Source organism: Penicillium diatomitis (genome assembly GCF_028827545.1).
Source record: "Penicillium diatomitis strain IBT 30728 chromosome Unknown utg000005l_segment0_segment0, whole genome shotgun sequence".
Taxonomy (NCBI): domain Eukaryota; kingdom Fungi; phylum Ascomycota; class Eurotiomycetes; order Eurotiales; family Aspergillaceae; genus Penicillium; species Penicillium diatomitis.
In genome coordinates, this window is record NW_026623177.1 from 1928153 (window position 1) to 1946829 (window position 18677).

Sequence of the window (18677 nt, forward strand, 5' to 3'; positions counted from 1 at the left end):
AACATAAAACAAGAACAAGTCAATCAATCGACAGGCTCCGGCAATCACAATGTTCATGTGAATTATTAATGAGGAGGCAATCTTTCGTAGACCATACGATCATCTCATGCTCTTCGCTGATTGAATGTTAAATCGCGAGACCTCCCACAAAAAGCCCCCACCCCCCCCTATATGTACAATGGGAGAAGGGGGTGGGGAGGGTTGAGAAGGAGAAACAGAGACATAAAAACATGACCACCGACAAAGAAATAGAATGGAGAGTCATAAGCCCTCGTCCGGTTGAAAACACCCTGGCCAAAAATGCTGGATTATATCATTGAGATGCCAGTTATCGGCCAAAAGTCATATCATTCATTCATGGTTTTTGCCAAGTGAGCTCAAAAATCTGATCACCCTGGATCTTGTCACGCAGAATATACCACTGCGTGACGCTGCCGTCCGACTCCATCTGCGAGTCTTGCAGCAAGTAACTCATTTTATGCTCATCCTTGCGACGAATCGGGCCCAGTTCATGCAGATATGACTCGATCGTTGCGCCGTTGAGCGGATTCCAGGTCATTTCCACACTGACGTCGTCTGGCGCTGGCGGAAATCCATATTTGACGATCGAATACCCATTCGTCAGAAACCAGCCATCGCTAAATTGCCATTGACGCAGTAGACAAGATGGACCGCAAACTTCGGAGATGGTGCTCAACTTTGGCATGTCCATGTGGAACCAAGATTTCCAATGGTGAACACTCAGAGGCTGTTCACGTCCAGATTCGAAGAAACCGGACGCATCGTCCAACAGGTCGAGTTGACGCAGGCGGTGATCCACCGTTAATTTGGTCGTGGTGTGATCATAGATACAGTGGGCAATACGACGGTCTCCCGTCCAGGTCATCTGCTCACATACCTCGTACACGGTGCCGAGGATCGATAACAATGGCCGCGAGAGAAAGACACCGGCGCCTCCAAACGCCATGATTCCGAATTCGCTGATCTGAGGAATTCCTTCGCTCAACCCGCCAACGTACATGGGCTTCGTGTGATCATACTCCCCCAAAGCCTGGACCAGGGCTGGCATTGAAAGGAAGAATGTGTCGTCGTCAATAATGCACGCCCATTGCGTAGCTTCGCGCAAGTTCTTTTCCAAGAGACTGACGAGCGCAAAGTATCGATGAAGGTAGTCGTCTTTTGACTCCGAGACGATCAAATTAATTCCAATACTATCCGCCTTGGCCTTGACATTGGCAATCCCTTCCCTTGTATCGGATTCCGACTCCATCGGTTCGACAATGGCAAAGATTCTCGTGCGCGTATATCCCGCCCAATGTGCGAATTGATCCAGGGATTCATTCAGTCGGGAAATGGAGGTCGCCACGCCGAAATCTATATGGGACGCGTCGGCCATCTTGGGAGGACGAGGCGTCACAATGGTAATCGGCGCGGGAATCGTACAGCCGTCCAGTGCTTGCTCGTGTGGGCTTTCACCTCCACTCGCTGCGCCGCGCGTCTGACCCTCCAGCAAGGGCTGATCCATCTGTTGTCGCATCGGCACCTGCTCGTCGGAAAAGGTCACCGCGATCCGCCGCCGCGTATATTGAGCCAGCTTCTCAACACCAAACCGGTCTAGCATTTTCAGATCTACATCACATTTCACATTGGGGGAGATTGTGAAATTAGACTGGACGGGACCTGCATCATCCGCAGGCGCCGCAGCAGCAGCGGGCGCTTCTCTGGCGCGTGAGGGCCACAGCAGAATCAATACGCCAAGGACGGCCAGAAAGGCAATTGCAAAGCGTGCAATTTTCCTCCAGGCCCACGAGGCGGAAGCAAGCCCATCTCCACCCTTCCACAACATGATGTAGTGGGTGGCTGCGCCTTGGTGTGCCTCCAATCTCGTATCTGACGCGTGGGCTGTGCTTCCGCGGAGGTCCTTGGCTGTGCCTCTCTGCTTGTGCCGGTGGGTTGTGACCGTGAGGATCGCGGCGGGCAGAAATGCCGGGAAGTGGGCAGAAACGGGTTTCGTCGAGGTGGGTTTGGGACGTTTACGTATACGCTCGAGTATAGCGGGAGCTCATATGGACAGACGTATGGACTCAAATGGGGGTGACTCGCGTGAACTGTAACTCAGCATTGCAGGAGCGAGGAGGAATTCCGGTTGCTGGCCACTGGTGCCTTTGAAGAGAATACGAACGAAGGGAGGAATCGGTTTTCCCCTTCGGAGCGGAAGGAGATCCGCATGTGGAAAGGCGGAGATGGGCAATACGACGCGCGGGCGCCGAGAGTCTTATCAAGTCTCAGGCGCTTGGCAGAGAGGGCGCTGCCGGTGGGTCACGGGCTTTTCCTGATACGGAGAATAAGGAAGTAGACCGGCTTTGAAACTATGAACTGCCAAATAAAACTACATGAATCGTCATGATCGATATGAGATGGCTTGATGAAGGAAGACGATCAGGGCCGCTTTCATTGCAGAAGTCACAAACAATATTTGACATAGACAATTTACTGCTGACGCCGTGTTTCGATACGTCCATGGCGGTTGATGTACCCGGCTTTCATAGGATGATGGACCAGCCCAATCAAGTACTACGTCACTTGCAGACGGTCTGACATGCCTCTTCCGTGGTTGAGGATCGGCTGAACTCTAGGTTCAAAAAGATAATATAGCATGTCCCTGGACCACACATATTGCGGTGATCTGTTATCGGCACTAAATGCTAAGTAGTCGGAGGGCAGGATTTTTCGAAAAAGCACAAAACACAAAAACAGACGTCCCCGGGAAGGCTCGAACTTCCAACCTCCTGATTAACAGTCAGACGCGCTAACCAATTGCGCCACGGAGACAGCTGATGCAAGGAAGAGTCTGCCTACGTTACATATTCAGTTGAACTTTTTGCTACTATAAGACCAATTGTCTGCGTGAGTCGGGGCTCCGAAGCACGGTACGGGCAGTTAGCACGATTCCTCTGCTCGACTATTTAGATGCTCAGATCTTGTTTATTATACCTCTTTGTCTCTCGCATGCGAAGCTAGTATCTAGTCACTAAGGTATAGAGGCAATATCGTCCACTGTAGCCATGGTTGGAAATAAATATCACTGGCCAGTCGCCCAAGCATTCCGTCCCAGGCAAACAAATATATTTCCCGCGTGACCTACCCAGCGCCCACTACGAACCTGGAAGCAGCCCTACTGTACCTCCCGCTGGCTGACTGGAGTGAATGTAGATTCAGCCGACTCCATCGCCCACGGAATTTCACAAGGTGTACGAAAAGGGAACCTTGACGCCAACATTCACCAGCATGGGATTATGTTGGGCCCAGCTACGAGAATGAAATTCAATCCAATGTGTTCCAGTGATCACCGGAGACAAGATCACCGAGGGAAGTACAATACATTACGGTATGTCCTGAGCGACTTCATCGGGTAGAGGAGGAAAGGAAGAAGACTAGGCTCAGCATTCATCTGGATGCAGCCGTGGGATGGGGCCACTTCCAATCGAGTTCAGCCTCGTGCTTTAACGCGTTCATCAGCTTCGAAGCTTGACATTTGACATTTCCATGACTAGACCATCAAAGACCAAGTCGGGGAGAAAGCCTACGACTCAAACTACAGTGAAAGCAAGGACTAGAATTCCAATAAGCAGGTCTTTCAGTGTGATATGCACAATATCGACCACAAGAGCCGTAGTACATATAGAGGGAGATCAAAATCCCCCAGAACAATAACGGAAAGCCCAAAAACAAGGAGAACGAAGCGAACCAGCAAAGCCAGACTCTGAACGAGTCGGGGGTATCAAGAGGGGGCCATATGAAGACTAGACAGGAAGCATGCAGGAAAAAAGTCATAGTCAAAGACAGTGCGAAGCAGGGAGGAAAGTGACAAGGCTGTATAGAGATCAATGGGGGAAAGTTGGGAATCCGACAGTAGCACTTCGCCGAGAGAGAGAAGGGGGTACCTCCTCGTTGAAATCCCTCAATCATAGCCTGAGCAAGGCGAAGATGTGAAAAGAAGCAAAGGTAGAAAAGACACGCTCAAAGGGAGGAAAAGAATCACTTTACACGAACGGGGAACAAGTAGAAACGAGAGACGGAGACAGACCGATAATAACGAGATTACCGCCTGCCAAGCTCACTTCAGATTGCCCTTTCGAATGGAACCAAATCCTCGGCTGAACAACTCTTGAATCTCGACTGATCGGCGCGGCGCACACGATTCGGTCGGAGACATGGGCTCAGACTGGGAGATTACCTCAGTCTGTGGACCAGACACAGGACCAGTACCAAGTGCGGTCTTGCTGTCCTTGTGACTAATTGATGAAGATGCTGCTGCTGGCGGTGACGGTGGTGACATGGCACCGGCATTGCCACTAGAGTAACCTTCCACCTCCACTTCATAAGCAACGGGCTTGGTATAGGTCATCACGCGAGGACGAGACAGCAATTCCTGAACATGTTGCTCACGGGCATTCATCTCAGCGAGCTCATCCGCAGCTTCGCGTGCGAGTTCGAGAGATGACTTCTTGGTACCACGATCCCAGCCTTGTTGGAGCTCCGAGGCGGAAGCTTCCTCGAACCGCTTGCGGATCTCAAGATCCTGCTCGTATTCCTGGAAGACGTCGACATCTGTGGGGAAAAATAGAGCACGAAGAGTGGAGACAGTTATTTCGAAGAGGAGGACGGCCGCGACAGATAAAAGTAGCACAACCCAGAAGAGTAGGTTGTGTCCGACGTGATTGAGGAAATTGCCAGGGACGGCGTAGACACCTTTGCCGGAAGACATCTTGTATTGCTTGGAGAGGATCATGTTCCAAAGGAACCAGCCACCGACCGAAATGATGACGACAAGCAAGGAGAGCCAGGTCTTGTTGTGAACCTCCAGGACTTGCAGCTTGAGGTTGATGACCACGACACAGGCGGTGAAGGTGAGCAGTCCAAGAGAGAAGGTATCGATGTCGGATGGGTTGATTTGAACCATGCCGAAGAGACCGTACATGGTAAAGAAGATGATCATGGCTTCGCAGACAGCCATGAAGGTCCAACCAAGGTAAAGTCGAATGTTAAAGGCACCATTCCGCTGGCCCTTGCTGTAGAGTTCGGGTACAGCGAGCAAGGTCGATGCAGAAAGGTCCTTGGTGAAAATACCCAGGAAAATTACACACAGTGAAGTGAAGAGGGTATTGAACATGCTCAGACTCCACGGCTCATAGAGCGAGGTACCGGTGTATCCATTCCAGCGCTGGTACAAAGCCTGCGTCAGGTAGAAGAGCATTTCCTTCCAGAAAGTGCCCAGAGTATACTTGCAGACACGGACGTAGTTCCACCGACCATGGACCAAGAGTAACTTCACGAGGAAGCGGAACTGCGCGATGGAGTAATCCGAAATGCGCGCCGCTTGTAGTCCCTCTTTACCAGTAATGCCAATACCAACATGAGCCTCCTGGATCATGGCGATGTCGTTGGCACCATCACCGATAGCCAGCGTGATCGAGTCATTGACATGTGTACGGATCGACTTGACCAAAAATGCCTTTTGCTTGGGACTGGCACGACAACAGATGACCGAGTCAACCCGAATCGCAAGTTGGAAGAATTGGTCTCGAACGACTTGGTCAGTCTCAATCTCGGAGAGTGTTTGACCGTCAACCACCACGACGGAATGAGCCACTTTGTTGTGAATCAGATCGGAGGTGAGATCAACGATCTTCTCCTGCACATCGCCGTTCTCCTGATCGAGGATAGTCAATGTAGAGTAGTCCTTGACCAGACGACAGGCGTGCCCGACATTGATGGCCGTCTCGCGTTTATCACCAGTCAGCATCCACAATTTGATATTTGCGCGCCGCAGCTTGTCGATAGCCTCGGGCACACCCTTTTGCAACTTGTCCTCGATCGCAGTGGCGCCTGTCAGTTCAAGTTGAGTCTCAATTTGTTCACCAACCTCCTCAATCTTCTGCTGACGATCCACGATACTAGTAGAGGCATTGTGATACGCAGTTTTCCAGTTTTGATACGTGCTCTCGTCCAGGAAACGATGGCCATACAGCAAGGTGCGGAGCCCATCAGTCGCAAAATCATTCAAATGCTGGAAACAGCGTTCAAACACCGCAGCCTCGTCCACGACAAGCGCCTCCTCCACCAGGTCACAATCGTCGTCCTCATCCTCCTGGCTGGAATTACCAGAGTCCGACAGAGCCGTGGAGTGACGGCCCATTTGAGCTGAAGGCCGAGGGCTGTAGTACATGCTCTCACTTTCGCGATTGGGCGTTCTCCCCTCATTCTCACGGTCGCGGAGCCAAAGATCGATACTTTCGCGCACAGATGAAGCGTGATGGCCAGAGACTGACGATTGACGGTGAGCGAAACTAGAACGACTCATACTGGGCCGACTCAGGCTGTTTCGAACGCCGCTGTCCTTGCGGCTCTGGTATTCACTGTTCCGACGAATCACCGAGCTCGCTTCAGCAGCCTTGCGTTTGCTGGCTCGACGCTCGATTTGCGTAGCCTTCTCATGAGCCAGTTCAGCTCTCTTTAGCAGACGCATCAGGACAGTATCGGCGCCTTTGCAGAACAGGCAGACACGCTTGTCTGGCATGCGGACGACGACTGACATGCGCTTTCGGCTGCTCGAGAACTCGATGACATCCATAACTTCGTACACTTCGTCCACCGCAGGCTCATTCACACCGTTCGGGTAAGTGCGGATAGTGAGAGTGTTTGATTGCCGGTCAGTGACCAGGTAACCCAGATCCTGTGCAGCCATCACAAGAGCCAATTCGTCGGGCGAGGCGGCCTGGAAAGAAATCTCACCAGTCTCAACATCTTCCTCCGGAATGCAGGTATGGCACAAGGCCATGGCCAGTAGCAAGAGTTTCGCCTTTCGGGCGAAAACAGTAAATGGCTTGCGCTGAATATACTCCAGCATCTCCACGGTTCGATACGGGACCGATTGTCCATTTCGACGCTCCTGCTCGGCAGCTGCAGATACGTTGGACAGACGGGCAAGACTGGTAAGGAGATCTGAGGCAGTGGACTTTCTCCTGGCAGCCTTCTTCCCCTTGAGATTGCGCTTCTTGTGGATGAGTTTTTCCCCCTCGTGGGCCGCTTCCTCCTGCAGGTCTTGATCGTGCAGCCACGCAGTACCCGCCACGCTCATCTTGCGGAAGCGCATTGAGTTGTTGGTCAGAGTGCCGGTCTTGTCCGAGAAAATGTAGCTGATCTGACCGAGTTCCTCATTGATAGTTGACGTGCGCGCTTCCATCGGCGTATCGGTCTCAGGGTCGTACATGTCAATATCATTCAGCAGAAGCATCTGCACGACCTTGACGATTTCCATGCTCACGTACAGAGAGATGGGAATCATGGTATTGAACATGATCAGGAAGGAGGTGAAGATCGGACCGTAGGAGACGGCCGCATCACTGATATACCAGGAATAGCGTTCCACATCCTGTGCCCAGTACTTGTAGGCAACAGTACAGGCCACCGCGAGAGTGACAACCAAGAGCACGATGATCACGACCACGCGATTGACCTTGGCTTGAAGGGCTGGCTTCTTGATGCGTGGGTTTTTGTTGGCATTCATGCGAATCTTGCACTCCTCGCCGGTGTAGATCACCATGCCGAGTGCGCTGTCGGTGTTGCGAAGAATGCTGCCGCGATACACAATCTCGTTGTTGGTTAACGGCAGCTTCTCTTGGCCATTGACGGTGACGTGGCCGTCGAATTTATAAAGATCGATGTTGGGATCCTCCACGACGAAATGCAAGGAATTGCAAACCATATCGTCGACTGTGGCACAGACCTTGGAAACAGCCTGACAGGGTTGCTTGTTCTTCAGGTTCGTCTCACCGTCCAGTGCCATCGTTTCGATATAGGCAACCCCATTGGGGCCATCGGCATGGAGAAGGGCGAAATCGGCGGGAACAGGCTGGTCACGTTCAAGCTTAATCACATCTCCAACGCGAATATCCTGCCACTTCACATCCACCCAGCCGTGAGCACCAGTTGCAATAGAGGCACCATCGAAGACCGGCGTCTGGCCGGGACGAAGCACACGTGCAAACCGATTATTCTCCTCCTTGTCCAGACGATATCGCCGCCAATCATCGAACCCTTCCTTGCCCATAGAAATTCCCACAAAGATTAACAGAGGGACAAACGTCGTGAACGTTCCCGTCGTACTCAGCCCGGGGATCATCTGCAAAATGGCCACGATGAGGAAGTAGAAATTGGCCAATTTGGTGAATTGCGCGAACAGTTGCCGGGGAAAGAAACTCCAGAAGCTGTACCGACTTGATCGGATCCAATTGGCGCAATACGGCTTGCCCGTGCGCTCATCAACGAGAGTGTCCACAAGAGACGGGTTGAGATCAATGTGTCGACCATCTTTCGTGGGCGGAATGTCCTTGATTCGGAGAATGAATCTTTGAATCACTGTCAGCAGCGTCTCTGCACGACTGACGAGCGCACTTGCGGCAGTCTTCTTCTGGGCCCATTTGCTTCGCGTGTCCGTCAGATACACTTCTTGTACTGGGCCTTCCGAACGCGAAGGAGGGTATTTCGACGATTCCTCCTTGACCCATTCGATTGTGGCCGTTGGCGCGGATCTCAGTTCATTCTCCGGGTGCTTGGCAGTGAACTCGTCCACCGCCCTGGTTGCGATTGACGTCCCTGCCTCTTGATTCCTCCATGACCCGGCCTTTGGCTCGCTCAATTCTACATCGGCGATTTCATCCTGTGCCTGAAAGGTCTTGTTGAAGATCGAGCGTCGAAGCGAATACCCGCGGTTCCGCGGTCGCGATGGGGTGGCGGCCGAGTCCGGGCTCAGAGGTGTGAAAGGTGAAGTTGGAGATCGTGGTGAAAGGCCCGTCGTCGGGGGCGTCAGCGCAGTGTCGACTGTCAGACCTCGCGAGTCCGGCCGTCGGTCGGTGGGGGACGAGGACGGTTGGGGGAGAGTGACGGTCGGCTCGTCGGTCGAGAAGCGCACGTGGTACTGCTGTGACGAGCGATCGCCAGCGACCGCATTCTCGGGCGAATTCTGAGCCGCAGCGAGCGACGACCGACGCATGGGATCTGATTGACTTGAATGATGGGTATGATCCGCCGAGTACGAGCTGCCATCTGAAGGCGTGTTGTTTGAGCTCGACATGACCAAAGAACCTGTGCCTGCTGTGCGACCGTTGGGACCGATGACGATCCTTGCTTCTTCTTGTAAGTCTGCGTCGGCCGGAGATCAGCGATCGATGACGAAATTGTATCGCAAGACGTCGAGATGGTAGACAGCGAGGATCACGCTCATGCTTTCAGTTAGGCCATGGGAGTTGTCGACAGGGCCATGAACAATCGTCGTTTGTCTGGGAAACTTGCGGCTCCTTAAAAATGAAGCCGTTCGGTCGCAAATCTGGATCTCCTCAATGAACAGATTCAATGAACGCGAGCTGTCCAACACAGTATCTTATTAGTTTCGCATCCAAATCTCGGTAAAAGCGTTGAGTTTGACTGTTTACAACACATCAGGGTTCATGGAAAGAGAGGAAAAAGAGCAACATCACAGTCGAAAGTGAAACACCAACTGTATACATACAACACAAGCGCCCGGGGGGCCTTTCTCAACTGGAGACAGCGTGTAGGAGGCTGTGGCCAGACCGGATGCGGCAAGATGCCCGAAACCGACGAGACGAGCGTGAGGCGGCTTGTTCTTGGGAACTGCAGACACTTGCAGAGACTCGAGCCGCAGACAAGGCAGACACTTTTTTTTTCCTTTTCCGCAAGCCAGAGAAAGACAAGAGTTTGATGGATGTGGAAGCGCAGATGCCTACGGTTTTCCTTGAGAGAAAAAGAACAGTGGTTCAGGAACTCTCGCGACCACCGTTTTGGGTAATCCTCCATGTACTACATGGCTTGATTAGGGGCGAAAGAGTACGTACAACAACCCAGGCATCCTCTTAGTCCTGGAGTGCGGTACATGGGACCCAAGCCCCTCCAAAAGTCAATTGTCTGGAGAGTCAGGCCAACTCTGGTTGAGGTTCTTCCCGAAAACGAAGAGAGGCGAATTTGGGGTCCATCGAACCCGAGACTTTTAGGATTTTGACTCTGTGAAAGAGGTTTAACTTTAGGGATGTGGAGCGTGCAACGCGGTCGATGGAGAAAGCATTTCCACTCGCAGTCTATCGTTGGAGCACCGCCCACCAGCCTGGTCGCCTAGTAGTAGTTCATGAACTTCACTACTCTTTCCTACTTGGTTGCTATTCTAGTTGCAAGATGACTTATTCTCGCTGCAGCGTACGAGCAGCTCTCCAAGGGTCAACGCAAGAAGCCTATTGGAAAAGACCCTGTTCGCACATGGGTGGACAGGTCAGGAGACTCAGTACTTACTAAGGTAGTAGAGGTACTTAAGTATCCAACACTCCAGTCACAGTGACTCTTGTACTTGTACCATCTAGACCAACATCTTCCCAAGTTAGTATGACAGGTATGAAGTATGAACTATGAACAGTAACAACTGGATCAGGCCAAAAAACCCCCCAAGCCCTCTAAACGAAAGAGAAAGTTCCTCGAAGCCTTCCTCCTACCATGACACCTTCCAGAACCAACCTGCGACCGTCACGATCCATGGACAAGACTTGAAGACACTGCTACTCCTAGGAGGCTGAGGTAACTCAGTGACTTACCAGAAGTACCACCCAGCACGTCCTCATCCACAACTCCGGATCAACTTCGCCCCCCAAGACAGACACCAGTACACTAACTACTAAGTTCCAACTCTTCACTTGGCAAGGACTTGCATGGACTCTGACCTCCACGCGTAGAAACCAAACCCACCTTTAATGCCGGCTCTCAAATCCCAATCGCTCTTCCAAGTCCACGGGAGGAGAATTGACCCACTCGGTCTCGATTGCCTCCCCAGGTAGTCTGGAGCGCTTGAACCTCTGTAAAGTGGTGAACTCGTGGAGAGTGGACTGGACCGGGGTTGTCTTCTTTTCAAGTCCAAGCCAATCATGCTTCCAACTTGTGAATCTGTTGAGTCGTCACTTGATCATGTAGACCATGGAAGCTCTGTAAACGTACAGTGGTGTCGGAGAGTCGGGGAGAGAGATTGAATATACTACTGCTACTGCTACGACGACGACGACGACAACTAAATGTTTGACAGAATCATACAAAACGCCGCCACTGCGTCTCAGACGCAGGCTTTGCACTTTGCCAAGTTTGCAGTACAGCGGTTAATAGTACCCGTAGTATTTGGAGTTTAAATATGCTGGAGCCTAAAGTGCCCACTAGCCCAACTTACTATCGAGTACCTAATAACCTAGTACCACACAACCTACGCTTCCATTATCCCTATTCCCTACCTCAGCCGAAGGACAGCCAGGACTCTGGTCACTCGGCCATCCAGTGCCACTGCCTTCAGTCCTGGACAACCATTCCTCCCCACCCAAAAACAGTCACGACTCACTAGTAACACCGATACGCAGATTATTATTTCCACGACATAAAGGTCACCGATCGCTCTGCTCCTCGTCTTCGTGATTACGTGCTGGGGCGACGTCCCGTCTGTTATCCCTGGAGCTATCGCTGCTCCGATCAGGCCGTATCCTCCAACTTGTCGCCAGACGAACCTGGGATTCACATTCCGGGTACGGGTACGGGTACGGGAACGGGAACGCTACCACTTGAATTACTGCCTGTCCCGGAGTATGGACTCGTGGACTCGTGGACTCGTGACCGCTGCGAGATCTTTCGAAAATAGAAGCCTCATCGCAGTCGATCGGGCTTGCATCGATGAAGCCAAGCCAAGATGCAGCATCTATGAAGAGTTGAGGATTGACGAGACTATTAGAGAGAACCCTCATCTATGATCCTTTCTCCATACAAATGCACAAGTGACATATGCGACCAGCCCTTGACCAGTCTTGAATGACACAACGAGGTTTGCGCTTCAGAAACGCGAGGACAATATAAACAATACAATTTGAAAAAAAAAATGTATCGACGTGATTTGGGGAAAAAAACGGACTCCTCGTTCAAGTCATAATAATAGAATCGAAGGAATCCGAGTGTGGTATCATATTATCACCAACCCTCAGGTAAAGGACTTTGCTCGTGTCTGAAATGACCCGCCCAAGTGGACTGAAAGACGGCATTAAAGCCCACATTTCCAATCCACATCGCTCTGGAAGCTTCTCGTCGAGGCTGCGTCATGTTTTCCCAACTGTAGACTAGTAGCGACGGGGTGGGGGCTGGCCGTAGCCACCAGACGGGGGATATCCGCCTGGGCCACCGGGTGGTGGCGGGCCACCATAACCTCCGCCATAAGACTGAGGTTGGCCATGTCCACGATCACCCCCGGGGTAAGGAGGCTGCTGCTGTTGCGGAGGATAACCGGGTTGCTGGCCGTACTGTTGCGGCGGATAGCCCTGTGGAGGACCGCCGTAGGGACCGCCGTAGGGACCACCCTGCGGGGGAGGAGGGCCCTGGCCATAACCACCACCGCCGCCATACTGGCCGGGAGGGGGAACAGGAGCAGAACCACCAGGTCCACTCTGTCGGCTGCCCTGTTCATCTTTGGTGTCGTATGAGCTGTCAATCGCACCGAGCATAAGTTTGGCGCACTATACAGAGGAGTATGAATTAGCAAAGCTTTTCCCCGCACGTCCTACTTGACAGAGGTTTCACAAGGGCTTATGACGTACCCAAAGCTCACGAGTCAGGTGTACTGGGGGGTTAGCCCGAGACATTTCGTCCTGTTCAACTTCAAAGTCTGCAATGATGATTGTGTTAGTCTCAGTCCAGGAGCTCGAGAGGGTCGAGGAAACGAGAAAGTCAAAGGGGTTCACTGACTCGAAGTACAATCGATCAATTGACCAATCTCAGGATCCTCGTCCAGATCGGAGAGGAAATCCCGAGCACGAGTGTCATTACCGACCTGCGAGAACTGGAAAGAGACGGCCCCCGTGCCGTATTGCGCCCGTTGCATCTCATTGACGGCGTAGCTGATGGTGTCTCGCACGGTGCTATGGGCCTCACCCGCGGGCTGGCCGTCCGTGATGGTGATGATCAAGACCGGCTTCTGCAGACGGCCCGATCGAGCCGGGCCGATCACGAGGGGATCGACGACCTTCTGGCGCAGACTGGTGCCAAGAGGTGTCAAGCCGGAAAAGCGGACGCGAGAGACGAGTCGCTCGACATCGTCCGGGTTCTTGATTCCATGACCCTCCTCGGACGAGTTCATGAAGCGCACCTCGATGCCATCCCGATCAAAATTGGAGGCAACGGTGGCCACGATGCCCAAGATCTGACGAAGCTGTTCCTTACGAAGACCTTTCTCCTCGAATTCGATGGAGCCACTGTCATCTACGTAGAGGACGGTGTCGAAGAGGGCCAGCTTCATCAAATCAGTGGCCACCTCCATGGGCACATTGAGTTCATGCACAATGCGCTGCAAGCGAGAGGGTGCTTCGTGTGCGAGAAATTGTACAAGACCCTCGAGAGCAGGGGAGCCTGGAGGATAGAATCTCTGCAGTTGCTTCTCACGAATGGTATCGTCTAGCACACGACGGTACGCATCGACTTGCTGGGGGGTGGCTGGACCACCCTGGCCGCCCGGTGCACCCCCGGGAGGCCCATATTGACCTCCAGGACCGCCCGGAGGACCATAGGATTGTCCGCCGGGAGGTCCGGGGGAGGGCGCAGGTTGACCATAGGGAGCACCCTGGCGAGGAGGGTACTGTGGCTGATTCTGTGTATAGAAGTTAGCTATTGGATCGAACCCAAAGCAGGTCCAAGTTGTAAATTGTCAAAGAAGCAAAAATATCATGAGCGCAAATTGAACAAGGCTGAGGCGTCGCAAGGAAAGGGGGGCTTTGTGTACATAGGAAGATGGAGGTTGTTGTCCAGGATACGGAGAGTGCGATCCAGAATAAGGTGGCTGTTGACCTGGATAGGGCGACTGAGGTTGCTGTCCAGATTGTCCGGGGTATGGAGAGTGTGTTCCTGCATACGGTGGCTGTTGGCCCGGATAAGGCGACTGTGACTGGCCTGGGTAGGGAGATTGTTGGCCCGGATAAGGCGACTGGGCTGAACCATAGGGCTGACCTTGAGGAGGTGGCGGCGGAGGGCGATTGTAGCCTTGCTGCGATGGTGGTTGCTGCTGCTGGTATGCGGGGTAGCCGGCGGGCGGCTGTTGAGGCGGCTGCTGCGAGTACGGCGCAGGAGAGGGCGCATTATTGTTGTATGGCTGGTATGATGGAGCAGGTGAGCCACCATATGGAGGTTGTTGGCCTGGACGTTGATAATGACCCGACATGGTGAATGGAAGAAGATGAAGATGATGAAGAATGACGACAGTGTTGAAAAGTGTCCGGTGGAAGAAATCCGTCGATGATCGATGGCGGGGAAAGTGGAGAGAGAGTGAGAGAGAGAGAGAGGGTGTGTGTGTGTGTAAAAAGGGAGATGCGCAAAGCAGACAGAAAGATCACTGATGGAGGGGTACTGCGGGTACACAAGCACCAGTGGAGAGGGGCAAAATGTTCAATAACAACAAGGAGCAGAGAGAGAGAGAGAGACTGAAGATAGCGAGATTCAAGATCGCTGGTACGCTTTTTTTCTTTTTGAAACTTCTTGACACCAGCAAAGTCACGCACTTACCGATCCTTGAGGCGCAGGTGATCCCGGGTATGCCTGGTATGCAGAGGGTGGTTGTTGCTGCTGCTGCACGTGTTGAGACGCTCGTCATCAGCAAGAATGTTTTGGAGATGACGTCGCGCGGGGTAGACAGGGCATCGAGGGACAACAATTAGATGAGAGAAATTTCAGAGAGAACATGACTTACATGGCCACCCGGTCGGAGTGCATCTGGAGGCGGAGGCCCTCCAGTATATCCCGAAGGAGGTGCACCACTGTAGGCACCTGGAGCACTGCCTGTATTTGACGACATGGCGGGATTTTGTTGGCTCTGTTGATTCTGCTGTGCAGCGGCAAGCTTTGCGGCAAACTAGTGTTGGGGAGGTAATATGCGGGGTCAGTGGTCCTTAGTTTGAGAATGCCTCCAAGAAGAGCGAAGGTAGGTGTCCAAATAGGTGGGCGAAAGAGAATGTCAAATACTTATTACTTACACCCATGTTGAGAAGGAGATGGTCCTTGAAGACGCTCGAGGGAGAGTGGACAAGATGCTGTCTAACGAGACAAAAGGAGCCCCGCTGATGCCTGGGGATGGGGACAGCATCACCAGGCTCGAACCGAACCAGATGGGGTTTAGGGCGGAGGCTGAGAGCAAAGTGGGTTCGAACTTCGAACCCAATCTAGCTTGGCAATCCATTTAACCCCGGTTACTTTTGGAAGTTGGGGGTGCAAGGTACAGACATCGCACGGGAATCTCACCTAAGTCTTCAAGTCTGCCACTGTAAGACGGACTGACCAGTCCGGATGATATGAGTCAAGACAGAATCGTTCACTCGCTGCACTTTGATTCTGTCACGGGGGAATTGCCCGTCGAGGTACCGTGCAAGCTGATAAGCAAGTGCATGTCTATAGTACCGTCGTCCATCCTCTATAGTAGTACTGCAGCTGCTACTACTACTACTACTACTACTACTACTACTACTACTACTACTACTACTACTACTACTACTACTACTACTACTAACCTGCTGAATATACACTTGCTACAATAACTGCAGTGATTGCTCGCGTACCTTGTCTGACGTATATCTCTTGAAATAAGATGATTTCCCGTGTCATTTTCAGGCTGGTATTCTCCCGACGAGCCGACCGCAGGCATAGATTGCTGTGTCCCGACTCGCCTAGTGGGTGGCTATAGTCTATGATGTTTGTCCAGATATGGGCGGAGTTGTTTCCTGAGCCCCAGCAGGAGTGGCGAGCGAGTAGCTCCTGTTTACGTCGAGCTCCCAGTCATACTGCCTTTGACTGCATTGCTGCATAGCTCGGAAGACCGGATGGCGGATGGCGGATGGCGCATGCAGAGATCCACGCCCCCTTTGGACCCCACTTGATCTTCGAGAAGCTGGGGAAGCCCTTCAGTAGTACACTCCGGATTGGACATCGATCACGGATTCATTTTCTGGTGTACATGTGCCATGTGCCATATATGCATCGGAGGTTTACTACAATAAGTAATGGAATAAGACACATCCTACCATTGATACTATTTCTTCCATAAAGGGTATGTCCGACTCTGAGGTGGAATGTAGCTCAGGCTGCTTCATCTATAATAGACCTCTTGCGTTTAGCCTCTCAGCGTCTATTCAGTCTCTCAATTTGCTTCAAAAGCATACCCTGACCCTGGCCGTTCCTCAAGCTGTCCACAATACATATACACGTACTGGCGAGAGGGCATCGCCAACGAGCCAGCTACCACCTTCTGGAGGAGTTCCAACAGCGTACAATTGTACCCAAACACTCTCATTATTCGCTGTACTTGGAAGCAAAGAACCACTTACACGAATTAGCCTGATTAGGCCACAATCCCGTGGCTTCGGTAATGCAGAAGCTAAACACCCGTACTCGCAAGCCGTGGGATCGAAGCGCCACGGCCTCTTCTGACAAGCCAAATCATTCGAACCAACAGCAGCGGTCCTGTGAATTGGCAACTAGCGTGTTAGAAAATCTTGATTGCTCACGATCGTGTATCCCAATGGTGACCGCAGTGCCGCTAGAGCCGGTGATGTCATATCAACTATCAACGAGCTATGATCGATTGATGCAAGGATGCCCGCGATAAGCGCCAATTGAAACGATAAGAGGGCGAAGCATATCTGTATGAGGCGGTGGTATATAAGGCTAAACTCCAATTCCGAAAGTTGGTGGAGGAGACGAATGCCGGAAGTATCATTTGGAATCCCCATTTGCCTCGTTTTCGACCTTGATTCCAAATTGGGTTCGCAAGCGTTGTCTGGTCCTTCATGACTATTTGTGACTGTCCGCTCTTCGTTTCCTGACCGCTACATCTATCGAGACCGGGCTGAAGGCTTGATTCTGTCCCTCTCTCTCTTTCTGAACAACGCATTCTTTGCTCACTTTCCTCTCTTCTCATCTCGGATATCGCTCAGTAACGGAGCCCCCCACCCATGGCGACCACGGTGCTGAAAGTCGGAATTCTCGGCCTCACCCCGGCCACAGAGCCCATCTATGTGGGCATTCTTTCGTCCCTTAGTCAACACTACGCACTCACCATCGTCCATGCCGACACCAAAGAGCTTGCTCTATCTATCCAACAGGGGTCTTCTTCTCCGCGCGTCACCGCCATTCCAGAAGAAGTCATTCAAAACTCCGAGGTCAACCTCATCATCAATCTCTTCCCCTTCCGTCAACATGAGCCCTACACCATTGCCGCTCTCCAAGCCGGCAAACATGTCATGGTCAAAACTCCTCTTAGCCTGAGCCCGAGCACTTTGAGTCAGATACGAGCGGCCCTCGGTGACGACCACAAGTCATCAGACACCTCGTCTCATTCAGCGCTCAGCTCAGACTGCTCGCGTCCTCAGTTCTTCATTAGTTGTGCACGTCGCTATGCGCCCTGCTTCACTGAAGTCTTCAAGAGGGAGCTTGCGAGCCTGGAAATAATACACTATGTTCGATGCCGGAACATAACCGGGTTTGCGTCCACTCCAGACGTAAGCAATATCAACCCACGCTCCCTCGGAGCTACTACCACTACCAAACCCGAAGCAAGCGATGAGGGTACCATCAATCATGCGACCGACACCATCGACATCAATATCCCATCCAGACCAAAACCCTCATCTTCATCCTCATCCTCAATCCCACTTTCCCATCGCCACCTTCCCAAACATATGCACGCTGTGCTCGCCGACATCTTTGGGCCCAAGGTCGAAGCTACCGCAGACCGTGAAGCCCTCTGCCACTTCATCGGCACGTCCGGGAGCCATGATTTCTCTCTGATCCAGGAATCGTTCGGGTTTCCCGACGCAGTCTCTCACGTCTCTATTATCAAGCCCTTCTACAACGCCATGTTCCATTACAAAGACGGGTCAGTGTCATCTTCCCGTGGAGCGAGCCAGCCGTTTACTCTGTTCTATGAAGCGGGGGTAGACGGCGTGCCGAGATCAGATGCCCATTTGACGGTCTATGGGCTGAACAAGACTATCTCGTTCAGTTATCAACTGAGTCATCCAAGCGAGATGAACAGGTCTTCTATCGTGGCCAGGGTCGTGGTGGAGACCGTCGATCATGGCACAGACGCAGACGGCGACACCGACGTGAACATGGGGAACGGGATATCAGACGCCAACGGCAACAGGCCAGTCCCTGAACAACTCCGTCTGAAGCGCACCGAATACGTCAATACCGCCAACGAAGTCTACGAACAGGAGTTCCTAGCCATGCACGCGCAACTCACGGGCGCTGCGACTTCTGATCTGAAAGACCTCAAGGTCCGGCCCAAAACCAGTCTCAATGATGCGACAGATGATCTCAAGATAATGCATATGATATTTGACCACTACGATCGCCAGTGTGGTACGATTCGAACGCCTTTGGGCTGATGGGTGGGAGAAGTTTGATGGTCGACGATTGATGATGTTTATGATTTTGCTTTTTGGTCTCGTGGGCTCTGTTGATTCCCTCGCATTTACTTTACTGAATACGAATCCCTCTCTATCTGTTCGGATCATTGTAAGCTGAAAGACAGTGTACCGGGCTTTCTCTCGTGA

At 52.2% G+C, this 18677-nt stretch overlaps 4 protein-coding genes across 4 annotated transcripts; 1 reads left to right on the top strand and 3 right to left on the bottom strand.

The window, feature by feature from the left end:
- Window positions 1-355: 355 nt before the first annotated feature.
- On the bottom strand, window positions 356-1846 carry N7539_005277 (glycosyltransferase family 31 protein; the record flags this gene model as incomplete). The annotated part of the gene is made up of 1 exon (XM_056934879.1): window positions 356-1846. One exon carries the CDS (start codon window positions 1844-1846, stop codon window positions 356-358), a length of 1491 nt encoding a protein of 496 aa, XP_056790073.1.
- Window positions 1847-4117: 2271 nt separating this feature from the next.
- N7539_005278 (aminophospholipid-translocating P4-type ATPase DNF3) lies at window positions 4118-9055 on the bottom strand (the record flags this gene model as incomplete). Its single annotated transcript, XM_056934880.1, has 1 exon — window positions 4118-9055. One exon carries the CDS (start codon window positions 9053-9055, stop codon window positions 4118-4120), a length of 4938 nt encoding a protein of 1645 aa, XP_056790074.1.
- Window positions 9056-12206: 3151 nt separating this feature from the next.
- Window positions 12207-15107, bottom strand: rfeF (uncharacterized protein; the record flags this gene model as incomplete). Its single annotated transcript, XM_056934881.1, has 7 exons — window positions 12207-12599; window positions 12681-12748; window positions 12829-13726; window positions 13859-14224; window positions 14635-14697; window positions 14819-14980; window positions 15102-15107. The coding sequence occupies 7 exons, from the start codon at window positions 15105-15107 to the stop codon at window positions 12207-12209; spliced, it is 1956 nt and encodes a 651-aa protein (XP_056790075.1).
- Window positions 15108-17072: 1965 nt separating this feature from the next.
- N7539_005280 (uncharacterized protein) lies at window positions 17073-18509 on the top strand (the record flags this gene model as incomplete). Its single annotated transcript, XM_056934882.1, has 1 exon — window positions 17073-18509. The coding sequence occupies one exon, from the start codon at window positions 17073-17075 to the stop codon at window positions 18507-18509; it is 1437 nt and encodes a 478-aa protein (XP_056790076.1).
- Between the last annotated feature and the right edge of the window lie 168 nt (window positions 18510-18677).